General features: G+C 34.7%; 2 protein-coding genes across 13 annotated transcripts in view; one reads left to right on the top strand and one right to left on the bottom strand.

The window, feature by feature from the left end:
- Positions 1 to 11259, bottom strand: part of LOC106791629 — a 44572-nt gene extending 33313 nt beyond the window's left edge. For 4 of the 12 annotated variants that reach the window (XR_001382203.1, XR_001382204.1, XM_014757418.1 and 1 more), the window contains exons 1-3: positions 8890 to 11247; positions 7168 to 7398; positions 11 to 59 (exon numbers count right to left, since the gene is read on the bottom strand). Coding sequence is in view for 10 of the 12 variants with exons in the window: in XM_014757418.1 (XP_014612904.1) it covers positions 11 to 59; positions 7168 to 7398; positions 8890 to 8921 (312 nt within the window). In the remaining 2 variants the exon portion in view is untranslated. Of the gene's footprint in view, positions 1 to 10; positions 60 to 3417; positions 3846 to 3888; positions 4198 to 4637; positions 5332 to 7167; positions 7399 to 8889 lie in introns of those variants that run through there. The other 8 variants (XM_014757416.1, XM_014757417.1, XM_014757419.1 and 5 more) reach the window with 6 other exon arrangements.
- An 11412-nt stretch (positions 11260 to 22671) lies between these two features.
- Positions 22672 to 25582, top strand: LOC106791636 (nischarin). Its single transcript, XM_014757430.1, has 3 exons — positions 22672 to 23233; positions 23417 to 23729; positions 23822 to 25582. The coding sequence occupies exons 1-3, from the start codon at positions 23106 to 23108 to the stop codon at positions 24785 to 24787; spliced, it is 1407 nt and encodes a 468-aa protein (XP_014612916.1). The 5' UTR covers positions 22672 to 23105; the 3' UTR covers positions 24788 to 25582.
- Positions 25583 to 25918: the final 336 nt, after the last annotated feature.

Genomic DNA, 25918 nt, shown 5'->3' with positions numbered 1-25918 from the left:
TTCTTCTTACCTTTTTGCTGTCCATCCCGGGAGTCGATGTGGTCACCGGGTGTTCGAGCCTGAAACAAAAAATAAAACACGCGTCTGTTGTGTATATAAAAATAAATAAAATAATAATTAAGAATAAATGTTTTGAATATAGGTAACAGTCCACGCTAAATTTCAGTTTTTCGACTAACTTCATGCTGTTAATTTTTTCGAGTCGCTGTGCGCGCGCATCGTTAATACCGAATAACTTCATACTGTTACCAAAAGAAGTATAACTTCAAAAAGAACAGAGATACTATTGATAAATATACTTTTCTTCCTTTCACCCTATTGGACAACAAAGAATGTTATAAATAAACTATTTATGCACAAGAGGGGAGTTTTATCTAAGATGAGAAATAAAAAAGAAAAATTTGTAAGATCAGGCGTAATCGATGAGATCCCATTCTCGTTCATTCCAAACGAATAATTTTCATTCGAATTCGAAAGGGAATAAATAATGACCGGTACTTGATGAGGGGGAACGAAAAAAAAAAGAAAAGAAAAAAGAGGTAAAAAGAAAGAAGAAAGAAAATCGAATTTAGCGAGTTTGCTGGTCGCGTCCGTTCAAGTAGATTTTTCACTCCCGCTGGCTTGGAAAAGAAGTAGACGGTGGTGGTTCCTTTTTTTCAACTTAAAGTGCACATCAGCTTCGACCTTATTTTGCAACAATAGAACCTGCCTGCGAACGTGACTTAGTTTTTTTTTGCTTATTTTTTACGCTGATGCTATTGGAAAAATGCTAGCAGACTCTTCGACTTGGGCTCGTTTTAAAAGAGTTCAATCCATTTGGGAGAGTATCCAACCGAGTATCGTTTTGTTTTCAAGAACGTACAACAAAAAATCTAGATAAATGCTTAGTTTGACGTAGAAGAATAGAAGAAAATGGGAAGGAAATGAGAAGGATTAAAAAAGATCGGAAAATTGGATTTAAAAAGCCGGAAGAAATAATAATCCGAATATAATATTACAAAAGATCTTTATCACAAGGACCTATGAGAATAAGAAGAACAGATCAGATTGTAATAACATTCTTATTAAACGTTGAAAGTAAATTTAATTAAGAACATTAAATAATCCTTTCTACTAAGGCATTACCGTGTCTAATATCATTCGGAAAGGTTGGCTCATCGCAAATTTCCTTCTCTTATTATAGAAATTATCATCCTAAGGGAATCGACAAAAATGAAAACGTCCGAGTTGCGTCAGGGTGTTTTCGGCTAACGGAAAATCTATTTTACTTTCGTATCTTTGCTTTTTAACATCATTATTTTCCTATTATTTAGAAGAATAATTCATTGTTTTGCAAATATTCCCAAATAACTTTGTGCAGAAAAATTGATCATCATTTCTAAAATGATAGAGCGACAATAATGATCGGTTATTCGTAATGATCATTTTTCTAAGGTGAGAAGAAGATTATCGAAGGAAAAATGTGTCGCAATATTTTTTCTAGCTTGAAAAATAAAAAAACTAACGGTAAGAAGGAACCTTTGTGATCCTAACGTCGTCTCAATGTCGCTGGAAAAAGACAAACGATAAAACATTTTTCAAAGTCGCATGATCCCACCTACAATTGTCCTGTCTCTCTCTCATATGACGTTGATGTCCCTTTTTTCCTGACATTCGTGGTAGATCCATAACTCAAGTTAAACTCGAAAGAAAACGAGTAAACGACGATCTATCGGTGCAAACAAATGGAAAAATTCGAGATAGGGTTAACCAACAAAAAACCTGAACCTGGTGAGAAATATTTTGTCAAGTATGTATTTGATCGATCAAACTTGCCCATTAAAGAGGAAACAATTTCTTTCTACGGAAAGAAAAAGAAAAATAAAAAGTCAACCCTTTTCCCTATTTTAGCAATTTTCTTCATTCGTGAAAAATAGTATTAATAATAGTAATAGTAGTAGTAGGATATCTGTGTATTATTTTATCCCTCATTCCTTCTTTTTCTCTTTCATCTGTTGTCGAAGCTAGAGATACATTAAAGTTGAAATGATTTTTATCGAGGACCAATTAAAAATTGATTGAACTCAATTAGTTCATAAAATCGATCAGTTTTATATAAGTTGTCGAAAAATAAACGAGTAAGGATGGATCTTGCCTTAATTTATTTGATAAAATCAAGATAGGGGAAACATAACCTTAATCGAGAACGTATTGACCTAACCTCAAAGTGCTAACGAGTTTCAAGGATTTACATGGTAAACCATGGCTTTTCCTGCCTATGTACTAAAGTATTTACTAAAGCATATGCAGATACTCGTAGATCGGTTGTTTCACACCTATGCATACACGCAAGACACTTGCAATAGTCGTTTGTGTTGCCACCAGGACAGGTCCTTGATGCTAAAATCAATAGATACTATATGCAGATGCGATTCCGAAAGTTCGATAGTTCTTGGTACGAAGGAACTATTAGCAAAAGGGATTATTAACGAGCAACGTCTTCCAAATGTTCCTATTGTTCATCTTACAAAATACGATTGAAATATTCGGATCGATAATTATTCTTTCTGAAGTACGAACAATAAAAAGAGAACAAATGAAACAATAGGTTAAGCTATTACCGAAATTAATAGAAAACCTATTGGTTAGATTGATTTTTGTACGTACCAATGATTACGAGCTTAAAAATAATCTTTTGATAAGATTAAATTGACGAAAAGAAATAAAAAGGGAGGGATTGAAATAGAGACAGAAAAAATATTGTCATAGTTTTCTTCTTTTCAGGAAAAATTTCAACCGCGCTGATCTTATCAATTTATTTACTTATTTATTTATGGGATAAACCCATTTTTACATAAATTTAACAAAAATATGAGGTAAAATAGGCAAATAGAAATAATAAATGATTAAACAATTGATCGATAGAGAGAATAATTGGATCAAAGATTCCATCATTGCAGAAAAACCAGAGTTAAAGGAATATAAGGAATGAAAGGGAAAAATGATATCCTTCCCTTCGTAATCGATGAATTGTTCTCTGTCTTTTTATAAGAAAGGGTTAATGACTCTCGTAGCGTCTGACATCGTTTTCTACTTTCCCGTTTCACGTGTCCGAGGTCCTGTTTGCCCTGGAGACTCGATATTTCGAAACATTCCCTTTGCCTTCGGTAAAATGAGCAAAAGGAGAATGATGTATCGATAACGGACAAACTTTCGAAGTAAAAAAAGCTCCCGGCCAATGATAAAAATCAAATTGGTTGTTTTATACTTTTTTTTCGGTTCCTCGAGAGAAAATGATTGTTCTTCTTTTTCGGAAGAACTTTCAACAAATTAGAATTCAATGTTTGTTCGAGGTACGAAATAAAAATAAAATATAGGATTGTTTTAATCATGGGATAAGAATAAAGTAATTCAAATTGGATAAAAATGATTTCTTACCATTCGAGGAAATTCCATAGGCACGTGAACATGTTGCAGATCGTGCTTAATACAACGCATGGAAAGAAAATTGTCGTGGTACTCGACTTTTTGTTTTGTTCTCCTTCTATTTCGCTTTCTTTTTATCCTCGTTCTTCTCTTTCATTCTCCACGTTTTTCAGCGCAAGAGCAGACACAGCCCAGACGGTGGATGGATTCTTTGAGGGTTGTCTGATCTTCACCACATTTCGTTCTCTTACATTTTCAGAATACCTTCAGACACATCTCACCAATTTTCTCGGGATTTTTATTTACGAATAACTCTAAAGGAAACTTTTCGTTCGTTCCAAAATATCCATCCGACAAATAAGATTGTTTTGCAGCATGGCGTTGTTTTGATTATTCTAACAGGATTTTCATTAGATTTAAAAATAACTCGACTCGATTGTCTACAACATTCGAAAAAGTAATGAAATTTGTTGTGCAAAAAACCTTGTCGTAACTTTGTGTTGACGTTGACCTAATACAAGTTTAGCATTAGTAAACCGGCCACCGCAAAATTCTATATCCCCGCGTAACGTAATTCACAAAGGTTCTAACGTAGTGGTTTTCAACGTGTATAATACGCGTCGTATATCGCACCAGAGAGATAACATATTTATTATATTCTATTTACTGACGTTGTACGCGAGATACAAATTTCGGTCGAAATTTTCAAACTTTTCGCAACTACGGAATAATTTGCCGAATAAAATAGAATAATGGAAACATTTTAAACAAATTTAATCAATCATTTCTTCAAAGAGAAATAAACGAATTTAGAAAAAGTTGATGCATTATTTTTTCTGAAGAAAAATGATAGTTTTTTGATAGAAATAAGCGTTATCAAGTTTAGTGTCATTTCTGAGTACAACTGAGAACATTTCAAATCGTATGAGGAAAAAAAAGAATCGCGGTGCTTATTTTCGAGCACGCTAGACGAACGATCGACAAGGTCAACGATGCACCCCTTTGCATCCCCAACACTCCTGCCCTTCTAACATCAACTTATTCCATATTTTTGTTCAACCCTTTTCATTTAACCAGCTTCCAAACTAAAGAAAATGAAAACCTTTTGAAAAATATTCTCTACTTTCTCATACAATATTCCTACAAATAAAGTTTGTAGAAATATTCGAAAAGATTGTATTCTCGATCGGTCAAAAATAAAACGAGGAAGAGAAGAAAGAAAATATACGAACACTGGTTGAAAAGGTTTCAATTGCAGGCTGAAGAAAGATGGTGGTGAGTGGAAAGGGTGAAAGAATGTGAACAAAGGTTTGGTTTAATGTACGATTAGGTAGTTCCTCTGGAAGGAAGAGAAATAGCCATAAGGGATAAAGCTCGAACATAAATTTGAAAGGTCGATTTCGATGGTTGGTTGGTTGGTTGGTTGGTTGGTTCGTTGCTCTCTCTGGTACTCGCACACTCGCGTCACTTGGCGTGACACGTCAAGTTCATCGATTCGCAAACTTTCCACGTCTCGATTCGCTAATGCTAGCCACCCTTCACGATCCTTCTTCTCAAAAATCTTTCATTTCTTATCGTCATCGTATCAAAAATGAACCAAAGTGACACCAAATTTCGCTAAATTAATATTAATAATATCTGAAGAGACAATTATTTCTATTCTATTTCTAACGACAAACTTTCATTATGAGAAAATCAAATGATATCCGAGAATAAAACAATTAATTTCATTCTTTTAAACGCAATTATTTCAAATAATAAATACACGAATTCAATTAGAGAGAGAACACTTTGTTCAAATTATAAAATAAAATGAATTGTTTAAAGTTGTATATTAAATTAGATATTATTGAAAATGGGAGGATTTTTGTAGACTTTTGGGCGTGCGGAAAGGAATGAAAATGCCGGGGTTGGCCGGCTCGTAACGCGTCGAGAGCAAAACTGGCATGCGCCTTCACCCTACGTTTCGATCCCCCTACCACGAGCCCCCTCCACCCCCTTCAACCCTCATCCATCTCTCTCTCTCTCTCTCTCTTTTTCGTTGCACGTTTCAACCCTCGTGGCGCCCCCTTGGAAATTGCCGACGGCGCATTGTCCTTTACCACCCGGGTGCCTTACTAGCCCCCAGCCCCAACCCTCCGAACCTAGCCCTTTGGATATCAGGCTGATGCCCTTTGTGACACTGAGAGAAATAGAAATTAGAGAGAGAGAGAGAGAGAGATAGGACCTAAAGAATACGAGAACTATTACGCAATTTGCCCTGGGCATCCAGATAAGAGAATTAAAGGAACATTAAATTATCCCTGCTTCCTGTATCCTCCTCCTTTAACTGGAAACACGAGTTTATCAGCGTATTCGTTTGTCTGTTTCTCTCTCTTTCTCTCCCAGCCACCCCCTCTCGCTGCAGATACACATCGCGTTCGTCATGATCGATTTTAAGAGAATTCCCCCCGTCCACTAGCCCCTACGTATCTAGAAATACGTTGTTGCTAATAATTTTGGATATTCATAACGTCGGGTGAAGAGAAATTTCAATAAGGGGAACTTTGAGTTATACCTGCGAGAAGAAACTTCACGGACTCCTTGTAAACTACGGCGCTAATTACGAACGGTATTTCAAGAAGCCGTGTAAAATATGCTAAGAGATACGCCACTTTCTTCCCGTCCGTGATAATTATACCCCCAATTCACCCCCAGACGTTTTCTGCCATCATCTAAATAAATAAATAAATAAATAACTCTAATTACACGTGAGATATAATTTTAGGATTAGTTTTTGATAGATGATGATAATAATAAATTGGATAAAATGTTTAGCGAGTTGAGATAAAGGTAAATGTGCCCCCCCACCTTAAAGAGGACAATACTTTTTGATAACTCACAATTGCGTCATCTAAATAATTAAATAAATAAGTCTAGTTACACGTATAAGGGTAGTATTTTAAGATTATTTTTCGGTAGATGATAAAAATATGTTGGATAAAATGTTTAGTTAGTTTTTTTTCTGTATTTTTGTAGAAAAGGTAAGTGTTACTTTAAAGAGTACAATTCCTTGTTGGTAGCTGAACAAAGAACACTGCATACTCGATCGAGCGTGAAGTTGGAGGGTGAACGAGTAGGGGGAAAACAGATGAATGAAAGACACACTGGCCACGTTGCTACGAGGTACGTTGCTACGACCCTTTTCGCAGGGAGACAACCGATTAACCGAAGGAAACCTGGAAGAATGAACGACGCGACATATCGGCTTGAAGAAACCATCTCTCTCGTGTGATAAACAATTCCATTAAAGGGATGCATCCTAACGAGCCTCGGAAAGTATCGTCACAACATCTAAAATAATACTTTTCTCTGAGAACTTTAAACAATCTCAGCTAATGGAGGCTACTTATCATCTTACTCCTATTTAAAAGTTTCGATAATCAGCCTAATTTGGAAACCTTTAGGTTAGGTTCGCTAAAGATTTATCATGGAAACGAGAAATCATCATCTTACTCCTATTTAAAAGTTTCGATAATCAGCCTAATTTGGAAATCCCTGGGTTAGGTTCGCTGAAGATTTCTCATGGAAACGAGTGTTATCCCTTTAACTACTTTCGAGTGCTCGTTAACTAAACTTTCATCTTGTTTTCATACCAACTCGGAACCATTGTACTTTCGTTATTATCATTGTTATGAATTTCTTTTTCTGAAAAAGGTTGTAAATTTTCCTGATGCCATTGGGGGACGGGAAGCCTAAAATCAGTTGTTTGTTTGTACGTACCTCGGATGCAAAGCGCAACCGCGTTGCACCGTAGGATCGACGCTCGACGATGATGACGGCGATGATGCTGGTGATGCTGGTGGTGCCGATACCGATGATGATCGTAGGCCTGCTGCAGAACGATACGAGACCGGCAACGTTGCTTCATGTCTGCCCGAATGACTACCTCGATGATCGCGAAAATTACTCGGAGAAGTCCCAGTCACCTGACAATGCGACCTTGGTTGCCCACTGAAACGACAACCAAGAGATTAACTTATTTTTTCGACATTCATTTTGACAAATTGCATTCCACCTTTAGCATCCTTGCACATCCTTACACGAAGTGGATAAAACTAGAGATTTCTGACTTATTGAACACGCAGGTTGTCATTAATGAGAAGAATTAAATAACAAATTTGTTGTTTGACAAAATTCCATGTTCAAATGAACGAAATCTTTTGCAAAAGTCACCCTACGAATGGGGTGTTTGCTTATCGACTGTTGAAATAACAAAAAAAGGAAAGTTCAGCAGTGTTGAGTACTCGTATCGGGGCAAGATAAAACAGGAATCTTCGATGTCGACGCAATTTTCCCTTTACGTAAAAGAAGAAAGAGACGCGTTACTTTGTTGAAAATTCTTTACGAGAGTTGGGAATCGGTTGAAAGTGTTTGCCATTTAGCAACGGTACACCCAACGGAAGTTCTCATCGCACCTGCTTACAATTACGAGGAAAAGGAATCAACACCTTTGTTGCACCGATTATCACATCTGCTTGTTTACTGTCTCTAACGGGTGATCAACTTTTACATTGTTCAAATAAAGAACTAACGTTATAACCTAACCGTGTTGTAAAACTACAAGCAAATACGGCCCACTGTTCGTATTTAAACAAGATTAGAGTATATGGAGATGGGGGAGGAGGTCTAAAGGATGACAACATGCAACGCACCGAATCATAGACTGGAACACCGACACTGTGAGACCGGAAGTACCACAGGGGGCTCCTTCGCAACGGTTATTCTTATCTCCAGCTCAACTAATATCTGAGCTACGTTTACGAGTTTACTTCTTCTTCTTCTTTCTCCTTATCATTTATCAAAAAGATAAGAAGATGAACGAAGTTTCGATATAAAACGTAATCGGAGCTTAAAAAAGAAGTGACCGAACAGGAATATTCGAATAACCGTAAAATATTTAACGTGATTTCTTTTTCAAATTTCACATGATATCCGAAAATAAGAAAAAGAAGACAAAAGTGTTAAATTCGGCGAATGGAAAGTAGGAAAGAATAAACAACGATGATAGTTTGGGTTAGAAAATAAGAGGAATGTATGACACAGAGAAAGAGAGAGAGAGAGGATGGTTCGTGAAAGATGATTGGATAGGATGAATCATCGAGTATACGCGAGTACACCTGCTGCATACGATGCGTATGATGCGATGAGGAAGGACAAGCACGTCGTTGTTCGGGAAATGTTGGAACGCGGTTGTAACGCGAATTGAAACTTGACTGGGTTGTTACTTTGTTGAACGCACGACATTGAAATGACGATGCAGGAAGTGTGTAGTCGTGATTGACAGTTTTTCAGTAAATAGATGAACAAAATATTCCCAATCGTCGAAAGAAAATATTTGCTAACAGGAACTTAGCATAAAAAAGTTAGAAAAAGGTGTTCCGGTTGATGAACACGTGGGAGCAAGAAACTTCGCCAGTGGTTACCGATTTTATGTTGTTATACCTGGTGACGTTGTTGCTTTTGAAACTGACCATTCTCGTCCCGATGGAATATTCTCTAACAGAAGCACGTTAATTTTCGCAAACACACACATTTCTTTCTCAATTCTGCACACTCTGTTATTATAACTTTTAGGTTAGCTCTCATATTCGTTGAATCAAGCAATGCACCACCCACTTGAAAAGAAAACAAAACAAAAGGAAGTGTGTTGTCACGTGTCGACAAAGTTTTAACAAAGAAGAACGTGCATGAGTCGAGTTAAGAATTCTCGCTCGGCGTTTCCGGGCCGACTGAAGAGACGGTAAAGCTTCGACTCTAATCCGTTCCCACCACCATGACTTACCACCACCTATCTTTCTACTTATGAGACTAGGGAAGGGCGAGGTATAGGTCGACGAACGTGTCCATTTTTCTCCCCATGGGCGACGCGTCTCCGATGACACGGGGGCCCCCCTTACCCGCTTAACTATACCTTTGGTTGTCCATCTTTAGCTGTCCATCTTTAGCGTAGATTCTTTTTGTTTTTTCTTTCTAGATACGTCATCATCTAAAATACCAAACTATAACCGCATTCTTTTAAGTATATTTTTCTTATCCGATTAAATATCAAATATCGGTTTTTATATGTGTAAAAGACTCGTAGTTTGAATAAAGATGGCGTTATGTTACGTTATGATATGCATCGTTGCATACACATACATAATACATTTGTTTTAACACGTTGTTTAGTGGCACACACACTCAATTGTTATTTAAATATTAAGTGCATCCCCCCCCCGTGGCCTTACGGGGATTTATTTAAGAATTCGCGCAGTGTTCAATGTGTTAACAGTATTATTTAATAAATATTTGACGGAAATGAATCCCAACAATCTCAACGATGCAATTTACAAGATTACTGTACGAACGTCCCGCTAAATGTTTTCAAATTTTTCTCTTGGAAAATTGGGTCAATTTTCAAGAAATTCGAATGGAATTCGAATAGAAATATCTGTTTTAAGTATCGCAGATACGTCACATCAGTGGATGTTATTGTACCAACGGATATACACTATACTGACCATAACACAACCCACAAACGTTGGTGTCCTTCCTCTCTCTCTTTCTCTCTCTCTCTCTTTCTCTTTCTCGTTGGTATGGATGGAACTCTTGAACCGTAAATACGAACCGCCCTGAACGAACAACGAAGCGAATGCATCCTATTTCCTTCACCAATGCAACGACGAATAATTGTTGCAAATGATATTTTTCAATCTGACAAAATATCATTTTTCAATTGTTAATTATTTTCCTATAACAAATCTTTGTCGTGTATTTCATAACTTCAATATTATATATATAATTTATGCTATGGTTGTCTAATTTTTCCAAACACTATGGGATTAAAAGTGTCCCATCTTTTTGATGCACCGTAATGCCCGGTAGGATATTTTTAGTTTCACCTTGAAATATTGCGATAACTGCATGAGTCCCACCTTATAATTCAATTAAATTATTACTATTTTATTATGTTTTACATTATTAATTAAACAATACCTATTTTGATTCATTTAAACGTCAATAAAATGTTTATGCAATATTAGGCTATTTTATTATCCGAAATCTTGTTCAGCAAACAGTTGAAAAATCTTAAAATTGTATCGACAAATTGTGGATTTAAGAAAAAGGTCGAATTGAACAAGAATTTCTTCTTCTTTTACCTCCCCATTCCCCTCCCCCACAGTTTCATCCTTTCTTCCTGTCTTCCTTTCTTCCCGTGTTATTGATCGTTTCTTTTCAAAGGAAAAAATTTCAACGAAGTAAAAATTCGAAGACGAAAAGTAAGAAGACCGATGTGGGTTGTAAGATATGACCAAAAAAAATCTCTTATTTTTGCGTGCAACGTACCGCGTCAACGTTTTCATTCCCATCGTTCCGAGAACACAAAGAACTTCCGCGAGAAAAAAAGGACGGGCCTGAGGAAGCGGTGGTAACAAATAAATGACAATCCCAATTTATTCAACGTATTATTCTTTCTTAAAGTCGAGAAATTGTTATTATATAATAATTGTTAGGAATATATAAGCATTGAGTGATTCTCCGATGCCTACTCGATGCCCACTCGATGCCCACTCGATGCCAACCAAGAGCCAAGTGTGTCACGCACATGTTTCAAACGTGTTTCAAACGTGTTTTAAATTCTCGACAAGAAACGGCAAAGCCACTAATCGAAAATATTCTTACCGCCACGTGTCTACCCATCTTGAAAAATAAAATAAAGATAAAGAAGGAGAAGAAAATTTAACAAACAAATTTTCAAGCATCACTGCAAACCCTATTACAACGATTACCTTATCACCGAATTTTTTTTTGGGAATGAAACACCAGTTTCTCTATTTCTTCCTAATAATACGAATATTTATTTAATTAGTATTATTAATTATTATTTTTATAAATTACTCGCCTTTTTTACCTAATCTTTTTCGGTTAAATTTACGCACAAATGGGTTTATCTTGTAAATAAATACAAATAAAACTAAATAAATTATTTTATATACGCAAGAGAGTATATCTCGTGATCTGGATTTCTTTTTTCCACTCGAGGAGTGACGAGGGCGGTGTTGGGGAGGGGTAGGGGACTTTCGTTTTTACAAACAGTTTCGAACGCACGATTGTATCCGTGTCACGGAGTGTACGTAAGTACTTACGTTCTCCTTTACGTAAAAACAAAAAAAGGAAAAAAGGAAGAAGAAACCTCTCGTCCTCCGTAAAAGTTTGTACGATCGAAAGTACTCACCGTTTCGGTGCAGAAACTTCCACGGCTAGGCCAAACGAAATTGTCTCCAGACGACTATTTATTTCGCAACCTAGACTCTCTCTCTCTCTCTCTCTTTCTCTTTTTATCTATCTATCTTTATCGGTGGTAGACGCACGAGGATTTTTCTACCAACTCAATTCCCTCCAGGGAGAAACTTATTTTACTCTCTAGTTTTACAGAAAAGAAAAAGAAAAAATGGAGAAACAAATTGGCGAGTAAAAAATACTCTTGCTGCATATTTTTTTTGTTTTATCCTATAAAATATAAACCTGTTGAGACCAAAAAAAAAAGTGTGCATATATTACATTTATTATTTCTACTAAAACATAGTAATGTTTGTTGAAAATTTCGTTTGATATTTGTTTGAATTCGTTTATGGGTGCAATCTTATGATGACGCTTGACGCTGATTTTTTGCATCAAATTAGGGCTCTATCTAGCTGAAATAAGTTGAGTTATATCCAGCAACAAAAAATGAAAAGTCCCTAACAAAGAGCTCGTGCTCCTTGTATACAAATGGGATATAAAAATAAGAGGGCACTAGTGTTTTATTTGTACTAAAATGGAAGGAGAATAAGGCTGCAGTTTGAAATAGAAATAATAATACGAAACTGTAAATATAATAGTAATATAATAAATAGTAACAGTAATAATCGGTACGTTACTATATTCAGAGCAGTACAAAAGGAACATTAGCCACAAATTTTGGCAATTAATATGTTTGAATTCATGCTCCTTGTGTAGTCTGCATGATCCCTAATCTCATTTTTAATATTATTGTCATAATTATCATTTATTTCATATATAATCAAATATTTTCATCCTACAAGAGAGTTCCATTGCTTTTGTTTGAATTTTTAGAAATATATTATTTAAATAAGAATTATTGTTGTATGTTAAATGTTTTAAATTAAATTTATTTTAAGGTTATGTAATATATTTTATAGTTGCTGAAAGAAATCCCAATAAAGGAACGAAACGTTCAACAAGATCAAAACATAACGTTCTGATTTCTGTTTTACCTTGTCCAACTTCCCCGTGATACATTTATTATTAAATTTATTTATTAATAAACAATACAGCTATTTTCAGCTTGCTAATGTCGATTATTTTAATTCTGAATTATTTATGCACAAGCCTGAGAATGAAAAGCTAATTTGTGTTTAACTTTTTACAATTTGACACTGAAAATCAGTGTCAAGGGTCAGCATGGGGTTAAACCCTTTCGATCTCTGAGACGTAAAAGCAAATTTCACGAAAATAGATATGGGTGCATAAAGGGTTGTTCAGCGAAGAAACGAATTACTATGCAGAATACGTTTTCGGTTTTTTCGTGATATCACGGTATCGAACATTTTATCGTCTGGAAATGAAATAAAGAAAGAAATAAAGTATACATACTAATGCACTATTATAGGTATATATATATATACTTAAAGAGTTAGTTTTTTTAATCCAGACCATAAGAATGGCCAATTGCTATTCTTTTTAACGGCGTCGCAAGGTTTCCACGTGAAACCATAAGGTTGCAGATGGAAATCGTACGATCGACGTACGTAAGACGACACGCGACTCGTGACTCTGTGAACAAAAAAATTTACGACTTATTACAACGAGAAAGTAATCCCAAAAAGAAACAAACATCCCGTTAATCATTTACCATACGCAAATGGACCGGATCCGGTCTGGATGAATTTGATAATCCGATGAAAATAATCAAGTTTGTTTACTTTATTTGTTACTTTCTTTAAACAAAAAGGGTTTGCATTGTTTCGAACAAAATTCTGTAGATCCAATTGTGTTTGAAATAATTTTGTCTACAAAAATTATCTTCAGAGGTGCAAGAAATCAATAAATTCAAGTTAAATGCATAAAGAATTGAACCATCAATTGATTCTTACAAATATAATTTTTGTTAATCGATTTGTTTATGGTAAATACGAAGAAAAAAACGAGAGGAAACGTTTCCCTCCGATTCATATGAGAGATATATATTTGGCAGAGATTTAATTACCACACGGAAACGAGGGTGAATCGCGAAGACCGGAAATTAATAAATATTTGACCGGAAATTTCCACCTGTTTCCCAACAGGTCTAACTGGATCGAAGCAGATGGTTCTCTTTCTCTCTCTCTCTTTGAGTTTCCAACGACGAGAGTTTGCTACCTAACCGATGTGTTATCGTCATAATGGAACAATGAAATTTGCTAGGCCAACATTAAGATATTTTTTATTCCATACAAATACAAAATGTATGATCGTTGAAATTTATTTGTAATGCAAATTAATTTTCTTACTTTTATTCGGGAAAAAAATCAGGAGTGTTCGATATATGTATTAGTAAGATTTATAATAAATTATTTGAACAATTATAAATACAATTTGAATCCTATTTTACTTAATCAAATTATATCTTTTATAATATACAAGCATTATAAAGAAACAATGAAATACATAAATAATATATAATTTAAACAAGAAATAAAGTTGATTAAAATCTAAAGGTGTGCACAGTGTGTTACTTTGAAAATTCGGTTTGTTTGTGTACGTGCACCTGATGAAAAAAAAAGAGAGAGGGGAATAAAACATAAAACGCATCGCACAGCAGAGCCGCTTACGCAAAAGCAGAGTTGTACCAGGCGAAAGCCGGAAGTGCTGGGTCAAGGTAAGACGTTGCCTTATTCTATAGGACGTTCCTATCGACGATTATGATCTAGGATGATTCAACGGGTAAAAAGGTACGAAAACAAAATAGACGAACAACAAAAATCACTGCTCTCTCTTCCTGTATTCGACGAAAAATTTCCCTTCCCCTCTCCTCTCCTGCGTACGGCTTTTCACTCTTCCTCTTCTTCGTATTTTGTATAATGGCAATGTAACTGCAGTTGAATGCACGATCAAATTCTTTTTCTTCCACAGTTAATATCCGTGGTATTCATCATTTTGATACGTGAACGGATAAACAATTTGTTTTCTTGACGAATCATTTCAAGATCAAACTCATTTTCATTTTAGTATTCCAGTTTTGTACTCATCATCAGTTGCATAGACATACGTGAAATATTTGATTGATTCAATTATTATAATATAGAATATTTTAAAAATATTTGAAAAAGGTTTTAATATCCGAAGAAAAAACTAAAATCTTATATCGTTTATCCCCTTTCTTTTTTTTTCTGTAAACGAACGTGAAAACACTTAGGAGGGAAAGTAAATCTCACGACGAACAGATGCTTGCGGTGACCTGATATCGATAATATGAAACTTATTCTTCTTCTTCTTTTTCTTTCGTCGATGAAAAATAATGTAAATTATGCTACGAGAATCTGCGATCGGCAGAGAAAGGGCCGTAGACGTTGCTTCGTTTCCTAAATCCCAAAGGGTTGTTATCGTAGCAAACATTATCAAACTATTCCAGAAAATGTTAACACGCATTCCGATATTATTTTATCTATTCTTGTTTTCTCATCGACGTTACTTTAAACAAATCTTTTTCGCGAATAAGTAAACGCAACCGATACCAGCGTGTACTTGTAAACTATTTTTATCTGCAATCGTGCTTCGTATAAAAACAGAAATAAAATATTATCGATCGTTGGACACGACTCTATTCAACGACGATGAAAACTTTTATTATTATTGTCGTTTTGTAATAATAAAAAAAACTAATATTATACATGTCTATATGCACTTTCTTATGTTTACCTAACATATTCGATTCCCATACGAATTCGCGGAAGGACGAACGTTTACGAGGATGATAAAAATCATGATCGTATTCCCTTGACAATAACAAAAATATAAAAGGCAATAATGCGAAACTACGCGGCAATTCTAAAACTAAAAATATGACTTTAAATAAAAATTCTTACGCAACGCGCAGAAAAATATACGCGAAAAGATATGAGAGAAGACGGATAAGCAAGAAAGTTTCTCTGACAATGAGCTCGATTTAAAATCGTGCCTTGCTTGAAAAATCTCGTTTCACTTCGCGTACCGTTAACTCCATTGAATTTAGGGGAATGCGATGTTTTTACACATTCATTTTCTCTTTTTTTTAATTAACCTACTAGAAAATACAATTTGAATTGACCCACGTTAAATGGGGAAACAATATTGTATTTATTTTGTTGTCTGAATTGTTAGTCAAATTATTGAAAAATATGTTCCCAAAGTTTCGAATAAAAGTTCTAATGTTACGAGCTGTTAAAGTAAATTTGAATTCTCATTTATTTCGGATGAAAACTGTGGCCACCGATGAGTGACAACTGAAATCTTTCATATTTTCAATTTTCAAAAACTACAATATTTTATTGAAGTTATACTTATTTTGGTGCATTGAAAGTGAATTTTTACGATGCGCGCGCACAGCAACGCGAAATTAACAGGATGAAGTTAGTTGTTAGTTAGGATGCGCGCGCACACCGACGTGAAATTAACAGCACGATATTAAATATAACAGTGAATATAAAATATGAATATAAAAAAAAGGCTAAAAAATAAGAAAAAAGGTTCGATAAAACGTTGAAAAAAAAACAATGGACGATCTTAAAAACCGAAAAAAATCTACGTAGAAAATTTGACGCCCGAACGAGATAGTTATTTATATTTGATAGTGAAATTATGATTTTATTAATGATTTTAACGCGCTTACATAATTCCTCGTTTTATATATCGAATAATAATAATAATAATAATAATGAGAATAAAATAATTTGCGCTTACGTAGCACGATAATCTCGTTTCGCATCGTTTTAATTATGACACCGTGACTGCAATTTATCGGGTCGGTGATTAACGAATCGTCGGTTTCGATTTGTCGGAAAAGTAGGAATGTGCATCGAAATTTAAAATCTGATCCAATTCGTTAGAAATTAATCGGAAAACCAGAACCGTGACTCGATTCAAATTCTAATTGCAACGGGTAGAACAAGAGACAAATGAGAAGAAAGAGGAAATAGACGAAATTATTACTGCGAACTAAAAGAACTTCTTATTTAGGAGGAAAGTTAAAGAAAATAAAAAAGAAATATAACTAAAAGTAAGAGAGAAAGGTAAATAAAAGGACAAAGGTGGTTGGTTTCTCTGTTAAAAAATAACCGCGAGCCTTCAGGGGGTGGTCTTCCTTTTCATGCTTGCCATTCATTCATTCGTTCCTTCTTAGTTCACCCCCCACCCCCACAGTTTTCTTCCTATCTTGTTTTTTCAAGGCATTTTACATGCTAACGAAAAAAAAATCCCTGCTTTCTTGTTTCCCTTTTACAAGAAAAAAGGAGGTCACCTTCCGCACGGACGAACTTCTAAAAAGCTCGTGTCCTTCGTTTGCTTCAAAGTGGGAGGAAGAGAGAGAGGATAAACAGGGAGAATTGATTTCATAGAAGAAAACGAGAACGACTAACGCATCTAATTTTCTTGCGAGTACTACTTCAAGCCAAGATTTTCGTAGATAAAAACTGCATACGACCGTATGCATGTTCGATAATAAAATCAATGTCAACAAAGATAACAAACAAGAAAAAATTAATGCATCTAATTTAAAGTTGAAATATAATCATCTTGAAAAGGTGCATTATATTGTTGCAATGATATTACAATTATTCTTAAAAACAAAAAACTCACCTAACTTTAATGGTATCCAACGTTGCAAAGATAATAATACATAAATAATATATTAATAATATATAAATAAATCAAATAAACAGAAGAAACAAGTCAATGTGCATCTTTAACTTAAAATTGAAATATAATCATCTTGAAAACGTGTTGTATATCTTTGCTGCAATGATATTACAATTATTCTTAAAAAAACAAAACTCACCGAACTTTGATGGTATCCAGCGTGGCAGAGATAATAATAACTTTGGTAATCGAAATTTGATTCGTTCTTATTTTTAATAATAATATGTAATTTATAATAACTCGTATCCTAAATACGTTACGTGCAAGTGCATAACGATAGAAAAGATATATCTGACAACACAAAGACACACTCTGGGTGCATTATCGCGAATATAGCGTGCACGTGTACGTAAGAAGCGTGGATGAATTTTTCACTTTCACCGATCGAAGAACGAGAACCTGAACTAATGAACGAACAAACCCGAGTGTATTCGCGAACTTGCGATAATATTAGATCCGAGTTGAACGTAAATAAACATGAAAGAACCTTCTTCTCTCTCTTTATCTATGAAAATAATTTGAAACATTCGAAAAAGATTGAAATTGTTTTTAATCTTCAATTATTTTACTACACCGAAGAAAATCATTTCTTATTTTTAAACGAGACAGATAATATAATACATATATATGTTAAAATAATGAGAATATTTGTAGATTTTATAGAAAAATGAAATTAGAAAGAAAGAGATAAAGGATTAAAATATAAAAAGATCCGAACATGAGGAGAGTTCCTGCGGAACTGATAAGGGATGTTCCGTACGAAATGAAACGCACGACTATTCTCATTCCTCCCCGCTTTTCTGGTTGGTTCCCACCAGTGCACTACTGCACCGTCGTGCCACCACTGCACCCTGCACCCCCTCCCCAAGAGTCTAGACCATGATCCCTACCACTTTGCACGAAAAGCGCCTCCGCCCTTCTGCGACCTATGTTTTTCCCCTAGAAACATATCGATCCATTCAAAAATCTCATCAACTTATAGATCCCTTCTTCTCACTCCTCTTCTTTATCCTACTTTTTAATCTTATATCTTATCGTTTTGACTTTAATAATAATAATAATAATAATAATGATGATGATTCGACGATTATACGTTATCTATAAGTATTGGCATGGTTTTTTTTTATTATCGCAAAGAATGAAATATCAAATTTATCGCGAAAGATCCGATCATTTTATTTTCATCTACAAGTCTGATTGTTTTAATATAAATATCTATATCAAGGTTTTATAATGTCATTCGAATAATCTATCCGTCCAAACGCAATATAGTCTCGTAAATCAATGAAGATCGTGATATTGAAGATTTGTGGCAGGTGAGAGGGGTAGAGAGGAGAAGGGAAAAGCGAGTAACCTAACATTGGAGACATATAATACTTACGTATTTCACCCTAAATGACCGAATATTGCTGCCGATGCATCACTCGTGTTACGTGCCACGTCTAATCTGTCATCCAACCTACGATTAATATTTTTCAACCTAGTATATCTCGAATTTTGTCAACGTATACCAAAAAAGGAACAACTGACGAATAAACTATGATATATTTTGTTGACTATGAACTAATTAATAGACAATTACAATCCTCTGATGTTGCATTCCGTGAATGTCATTCCCATTTAATTATTTAAATGTATACTCGTATAAACATATTTTCCTTTTACATGTTCACATTGATTTTTTTGTTTTTTCAACAAGTTGAAATTGTACAAAATTAAAAAAAAGTATAAAAAATAAAATAGAAGAAACTGAATTTCTTCGTCTTTTTCACTATGATTTTAGCATAGGGCCCTAGCAGCATTGCTAAAAGCTTTGCCTTCAGCTTGTCTTTTAGATTTACCTCTCGTTTTATCCGCTTGGAACGGTAAACCGTGCTCTACATAACGTTTCGTAATATCTGTAGGAGGGACAATAACGTAAGGTTGATGCATGGTTGAAGGAAGAGAGGAAATAATTGTTTGTACCTTTACGTTTCTACCAGATAATATACGAGTACATAAAAGTGTGTTAATAAAAAACCATAGTTCAGACACATCAGCTCAAGTTTATTTTACTATGATTTTAAAATTCAATGAAAATAACCGAAGATGTTTCTTCATATACTTCTATGATCTTATCTTCAACGAGAAAGTAAATGAAAATTGAATGTTCTACAGACTGGATGTTTTCATATCAAAATGATACTTCAAATCATTTTGAAAAATATATTCTATAAGATATTTAATCAAAATGCATATATTATATTTTTTAATTTCAGATTAGGAGATATCTTTTCCGTTTTATGAACCGGTTTAGAGGGTTCAATTGAAATGGACTCCTACAGGAATATTATCTCAAGATATTATAGTGTTTCAATGTATACACGAATGCAAGTGCACGTACGTTGTTACTCTTCCTTCTGATTCTCTTTCTCTCTTTCTCTATCCGTTTCTCTTCTTTCGATAGTTGCGCGGGAACGAGCAAACGGGAATGGTGGTAAAGGAGAGAGGAATGCAGCAGCGTGGTCAGACGTCAAAGTGAAATGGAGACGGAGACTTGTCTGTGCGAGAAAACGAACGGTTGTAAGAGAAAACGAACGCTTACAGATTTTATTCTTGGATATTGAGAACCCCTGACGACACATTAGATTCCCTACCACCCAAGTTATTCCTTCTTACAATCATATTTTCTAAAATAACCAAAGTTTATATAGGATTATGTTAGAAAAAAAAAGTAAAAATGAAAAAGGAAGCACATTGAGTTGGATGAATTAATTGAAATCGTTGAAAAATCATTGTCAATTAAGTGTTGCTTTTAATCGAAGGAGAATACGAAAAGGTAACGCAACATTCCACGAAGGAGAGAGCGGACACTCACCTTTGCTAAGATCTTAGCTTCTTCTTCTTCTCCTCCTTGCTTGAACAGCAACGGCAACGGCAGCAGCAACACCATCTTCCATTCTCCTTCTCGTCTTCTTATTACCCTCTTCCCTATCTCATTCGTGTCCTTTTTCTTGCTTCGTCTGCGTAATCGGAATCTTTGTATTTCTTGGAAAACGCGAATATCAGCTAAATTAATCTAACAGTATGAAAATCCAATAACCGTTTCTTTCTTTTTTTTTCCTTTCTACGACACAAAGAAATTCATCGAATCACCATTCGTCCTTTTTCTCTTTATTCAAGCGTTTTATCTTCGTGACCGTTATGCACTTTGAATTCCTTCTAATTGACCAATCGAAACGAATAACTCGCCAACAATTTTTCCCAATTCTTGTAGACATATGATCACTTCAATCCTATCAATTCGAAATTGTACATTCAATCTTCTACTTGTAAATTCATTTTTAATTTCGACACGAAGAAAATCTGGATTCTGTCGCGTTGGTTAAATTTGAAAGTAAGAAACATAAAAGGACAAAAATTGGCGCACGTATCTGACTCACCTTGCTTCTTTCGTATTTCCACGATTAAAAACAAGACGAAAGAAAAAGGACGAGAAAATCTTGTAAAGTAACTTCTTCTATCACACTTAATCGTTCCCATACACTATGCATCAGATTTGCATTAGCTGAATATTTAACTTTCACACGTTGAACAAAAACCCAATTAGGAATATCACAAACAACATCCTTTTAAACCAATTAATAACTAGCGCGATACTAAACGTCAGAGAAAATCTGTTGGAAAAAGGTAAAAGGCCAAGTTGAACGTGAAGATGAACATGAAGAAGAAGAAGTAAAAAAAAAGGAAGTAAAATTAAGTTCTAGCACCTGCGATGGACCCGGCGTAGGTTGGCCGTTAAGGTCGACACGACACTGGCGTCGAATGGGAAGAAAGAATGGGCAACAGGTTCGTTGGTTAGCCCCAAGAAACGTGACGATAGCTAACATCACTTGCGAGAGAAAGAGAGGAAAGTTGAGAGGAAGACTCCATGGAAGGGGATACCGTGGAGAGAAACCCAAGAGTGGGAAGGATCAGGCCAGGTAACCGAATGCCGCCATTGCTGCTTCCTTAACGCAGCATCCAACCAGTGGCGTCGATTAATACGACTGACAATCTTTTCAACATTTCCATCCTATTCTCCTCTTCCTCGTCGTTGATCTTTTTTACGGATTTACCGAGCAAGGCCGATCTTTGTTTATCCCTTCACCAATTCGAAATCACCATTTTGATTCAACCTTATCGTATTCCAACATCTTTGTCATATTGTCGACAAACGAGAAAGAAAGAGATAGAGAGATAAGTTATAACCAAGAGAAAGTTCTTTCATCTGTTTAACTCGATAGCAACAACTTCTACTTTTGTACAAACGACTATCGAATTTTTCGGATATCCTTATAGCAATATTATATTATAAAACGTGCAATTCGAGGAAAACATATGATTTATTATAATTGGATAAGCATTGGAAAGACAGGAAAAATGAGATTAAATATTTAAGTAACACTATTTTTGGTAATATATTGTTATAATTCATTGGTACGCCAATGGGACAACAGGTTGTCGCCAATGAGAACAACCGTGGCCATGAATGGGCGCGTTCGTTCATTTGACGAGAGCACGACCTGCCACTAGAAAGAACGAAAGCAATTCAAAGAATCGCTTAATGATTAAATTATCATTTTTCTTAAAAAATATATTGTACATACTTATACTGTAACATATAACTTAAATATGAATGACTATGAAGACGATTGTTTAATTCAAACAGTGAGTTAGTAAGCTACTCGAGTGGGCCACTATAGTGGCGCATACTACAGAAAAGTTTGCATAAAACCTGAACAGCAGAAAAATATGAATAAGTATTCTTAATTGCACATTAATTACATATTTAAAATCTATAATTGCACACTTTATTAATTAATTATTTAATTAGTTATTAATCATTGAAAATACAAAAACGTTTTTTCCTATTTCTAAGCAAAGCAATAAAGCGAACAATTATGGATTTTAAATGAACAATTAAAAGTAATTATTCATTTTTTCTGCGGTAAAGGTTTTTGTACTGTCGGTAATTCTGATGGTAAGTTACCATCAAATCTTCTCGTTCGGTAAGTTACCATCAAATCTTCTCGGTCGGTAATTTACCAGCAAATCTTTTCAATCGGTAAGTTATCATCAAATCTTCTCGGCCGGTAAGTTATCATCAAACCTTCTCGGTCGGTAAGTTATCATCAAACCTTCTCGGTCGGTAAGATAAAGGTAGAGCACTACTATTACCGATATGATGCTTAGCAATGTTACTAGAATTTCAATAAATTTTAAACTAGCTTATATCCTAGTAACTTCTAATAGCAAGTAATGTACACAAAGTGAATGTGTAATTAAATTCAATATACATTTAAAAACAAACAACAATTAGAAATCTAATATAGATATTTTCTTTTAATTAATCATTAATTAATGGTGTTAGAGAAAATGCAGTATACATGTTATAAAAGATTTTGAATTTTGTTGCCATGATGACGTAATTGATGAAAGTAATAGTAGGGTGTATTTCACAGAACTGTCAAAAATGAATTGAACGCTAAACTGCAAAACGAAAGTGGAGAGGAGAATTTATCGTAAAAAGGCGTGTGTGTTTGATAAATAAGATGCAAGTAAAATGGCCTATAGATACGTAAAGTGTATCTTATTCGAATAAATGGAAATAGCGTGTTTGATATCGAAGTGATTTCAAGTCCGGCCGAGTGAGATAACCTCTCAATCAAATCAACTTAAACGTCATTTCTCGAACAAGAACTTTGTCCAATTCGTCAAATGTAATGGCGTGTCTCCTTTTGAATCAGGAAAATGTTAATATTAAAATACCATCGGTTGACACCTTGGATGGTATCACTTATTACTGCATCGAGGTTAAGGTAGTTTCCGTCAAGTGGACTGTGAAACACAGGTAAAGCATTAAGTGTAAAGTGCAGAGTGCATAGTTGTCTGTCTGTCTATATTTCCTTCCTTTCACATTTGTCTTCATCGGGCTGCTTTTAAAGTTGCACCTTTGGATGTCGCATCAGCGATATGTTTTATGCTACAAATGTTTTTTGCAAAGTTAAAGATGATAATAATTTACATTTAAAAGGTACAACGACTTTGTGGAGCTTCATGAGAAATTGGTTATGGAGCACTGCGTGGAAAAGGATATCTTACCACCGAAAAAACTAATCGGTAATAAATGCGAAGCCTTTGTGGAGAAGCGCAGGGTCAGTTTGGAAAAATACTTGAACGCAGTGTACAATTATTTGAAGAAAGCTATGCCCAGGGAATTGGCCGTCTTCTTGGATCTACACATCTATGATATATTCTTTTTATTACAAAGTATGGCAATGGAATTGTTCACCGAAGGCTGTAACTTGTTAGAGAATTCTAAAAGTTACAAATTTAATCCAGTAGAAGTAAGTAAAGTTTGTTTCTTCTTTCAATGTATTTGCAGGAATAAAGTTTGAGCGATAAGTCAAACTAATCTATAATATACTTACTCTTTCAGTTATATGCGATCAGCGAAAGATTAAAACATCCGTGTCCTATCATGGAGGTCGTAGATAAGAAGTATGACTTTAGTCACGTTTTGGATTTTAATAGTCATTTGAGTAATTTGACAATCTTAGGTAGTACCGAGCCGTATAAAAATAGCAACATTTATTCCTCCTCTTTATCCATTGAATTGTCGAGTTTTAAAAATATCGAAGAATTAACGATAGACCGATATCCCGTCGATAAGATCTATAATATGGGAAACGTTCGAGATACCGTTAAAGTTCTCAGAGTTACGAACACGAAGCTAAGAAATATCGTCGAGCTTGCAATGTGCGAGGAAGTTCACAAACATATAAACAACGCGAATGATTCTCACGTGTGGTTAAAGGTAACTCACTTAGATCTAAGTGACAATCGAATAGAAGTCATAGACGAAGCTATCAAACTGATGCCACACATAGAAGTTCTCGTTTTAAATAATAATCTTTTATCTGAGATATCCAACGTTACGTTATTACCAAGATTGTCTCAGATCTATCTAGCGTCGAATAACTTTACTACCTTGCCCGATGATTTGCATACTAAACTAGGTTACATAGTCTACATAGATTTGTCGCAAAATAAATTAACCTCGTTGGCTAGTTTCTCCAAGTTGTACTCTTTGGAAGGTCTCGATGTCAGTTGCAATCGTATAGAAAAAATCGAAGAGGTTAAAAATATCGGTCACTTGCCTTGTCTCGAAGACTTGAGATTGACTGGGAATCCTGTATCGACTATAGTAGATTACCGAGTCAAAGTCTTGGAGCCCTTTGGAAAGAGAGCTGTTGATATTTGTCTCGACAATGAAAAACCTAATCAAAAAGAGTTGGATACCGTATCGGTGCATCAAGCTTTACGCATTGCTAGGGAAGGAAAATCTCCAACCTTCACGGCGGCTGATGCACCATTATTTTCTGCAGAGATACCGGGTCTATGAAATCAAGACATTTCTACATTTCTATACACTATTTATCAAGAGAAACTAATTGACCCGACTAGGATCCGACATTTATTTTTTATTTTACTTAACTAAATTTCTTTAAACATTCGACGATTGTCGATTTTAATCAAGAATTTAATTTAATGATTTTTTTATTATATGTTATTTTATTGTGTCTAGACGTAAAAAAATATCTTGTAGACAACTATGCCAAAAAGTAAAAGAGAAAGAGAGGTCTGTATCAAACCAAAATTCTCTATTTTCTAATCAAAATAAATAGATAAAGAAGAAAAGCACTGCGAGAAAAAAAGTCAATTCGAATCGTCTGTAAGCTTTAGAAATAACCGGAATGGAGTAAATCAAATAAATAGGATAGGCGTAAAAAACGTATCTCTTATCATTCGTATCGTAATACTCGCGAAATAATAAATGGTAGTATAAGTTATTGAAGAAAACGTGTCTAGCTAATTTTATCGATGATCAAACGCTACTATCTTCGTTTCTTCAATATGTTCTACTGGACATTATCAATCATTATCACGTTGTTTAATATTGTTCTTTTTTACGATGTAAATTAGTATGTATTTCTTAAGGTGTTATTTAAAAGAAAAAAAGAAAAGAAAAGAAAAAGGAAGAAAAGTAAAAGGGACAGTGTAAGAATTATCTAAGGATGGTACGATGGTACTAAGAATATAATTATATTCGCATATACAAATACTCTCTGTACAAAGCGACAGAATATTTTTTGTTAAATAAAAGATGTTGAAAAAAAATAAAAGAAGAAGAAGAAGAGATATATCACTTACTACATTCGTCGTGCGTGTTTAATTTTATTTTTTTTTTTTTTATTTTTATCGAAACTTTCATATTCTTGCGTTACCTTCGACGATTAACATACTCATAAATAATAATTAATAATTGATCATAATAAACTTTAAATTACGTTAAGCATCGTTGTTACGGGTCTTTTTAACGTACATCTAAACTAACAAGTATATAAGTTATCGATACAAGAAATCGATCATCTTCCATTTACACGTACAAGCTCGTGGTGGTGGTGCAAAATTAAAAAACAACACGTATACCAATGCTTTCGAAGCGGGTTACGGAGGATACGTGCGTACGAAT

This window comes from Polistes canadensis, unplaced genomic scaffold (assembly GCF_001313835.1).
Source record: "Polistes canadensis isolate GaletaPanama2010 unplaced genomic scaffold, ASM131383v1 scaffold_327, whole genome shotgun sequence".
Taxonomy (NCBI): domain Eukaryota; kingdom Metazoa; phylum Arthropoda; class Insecta; order Hymenoptera; family Vespidae; genus Polistes; species Polistes canadensis.
Note: the sequence above shows the minus strand (reverse complement) of the source record. Positions and strands in the feature narration are given on the sequence as shown.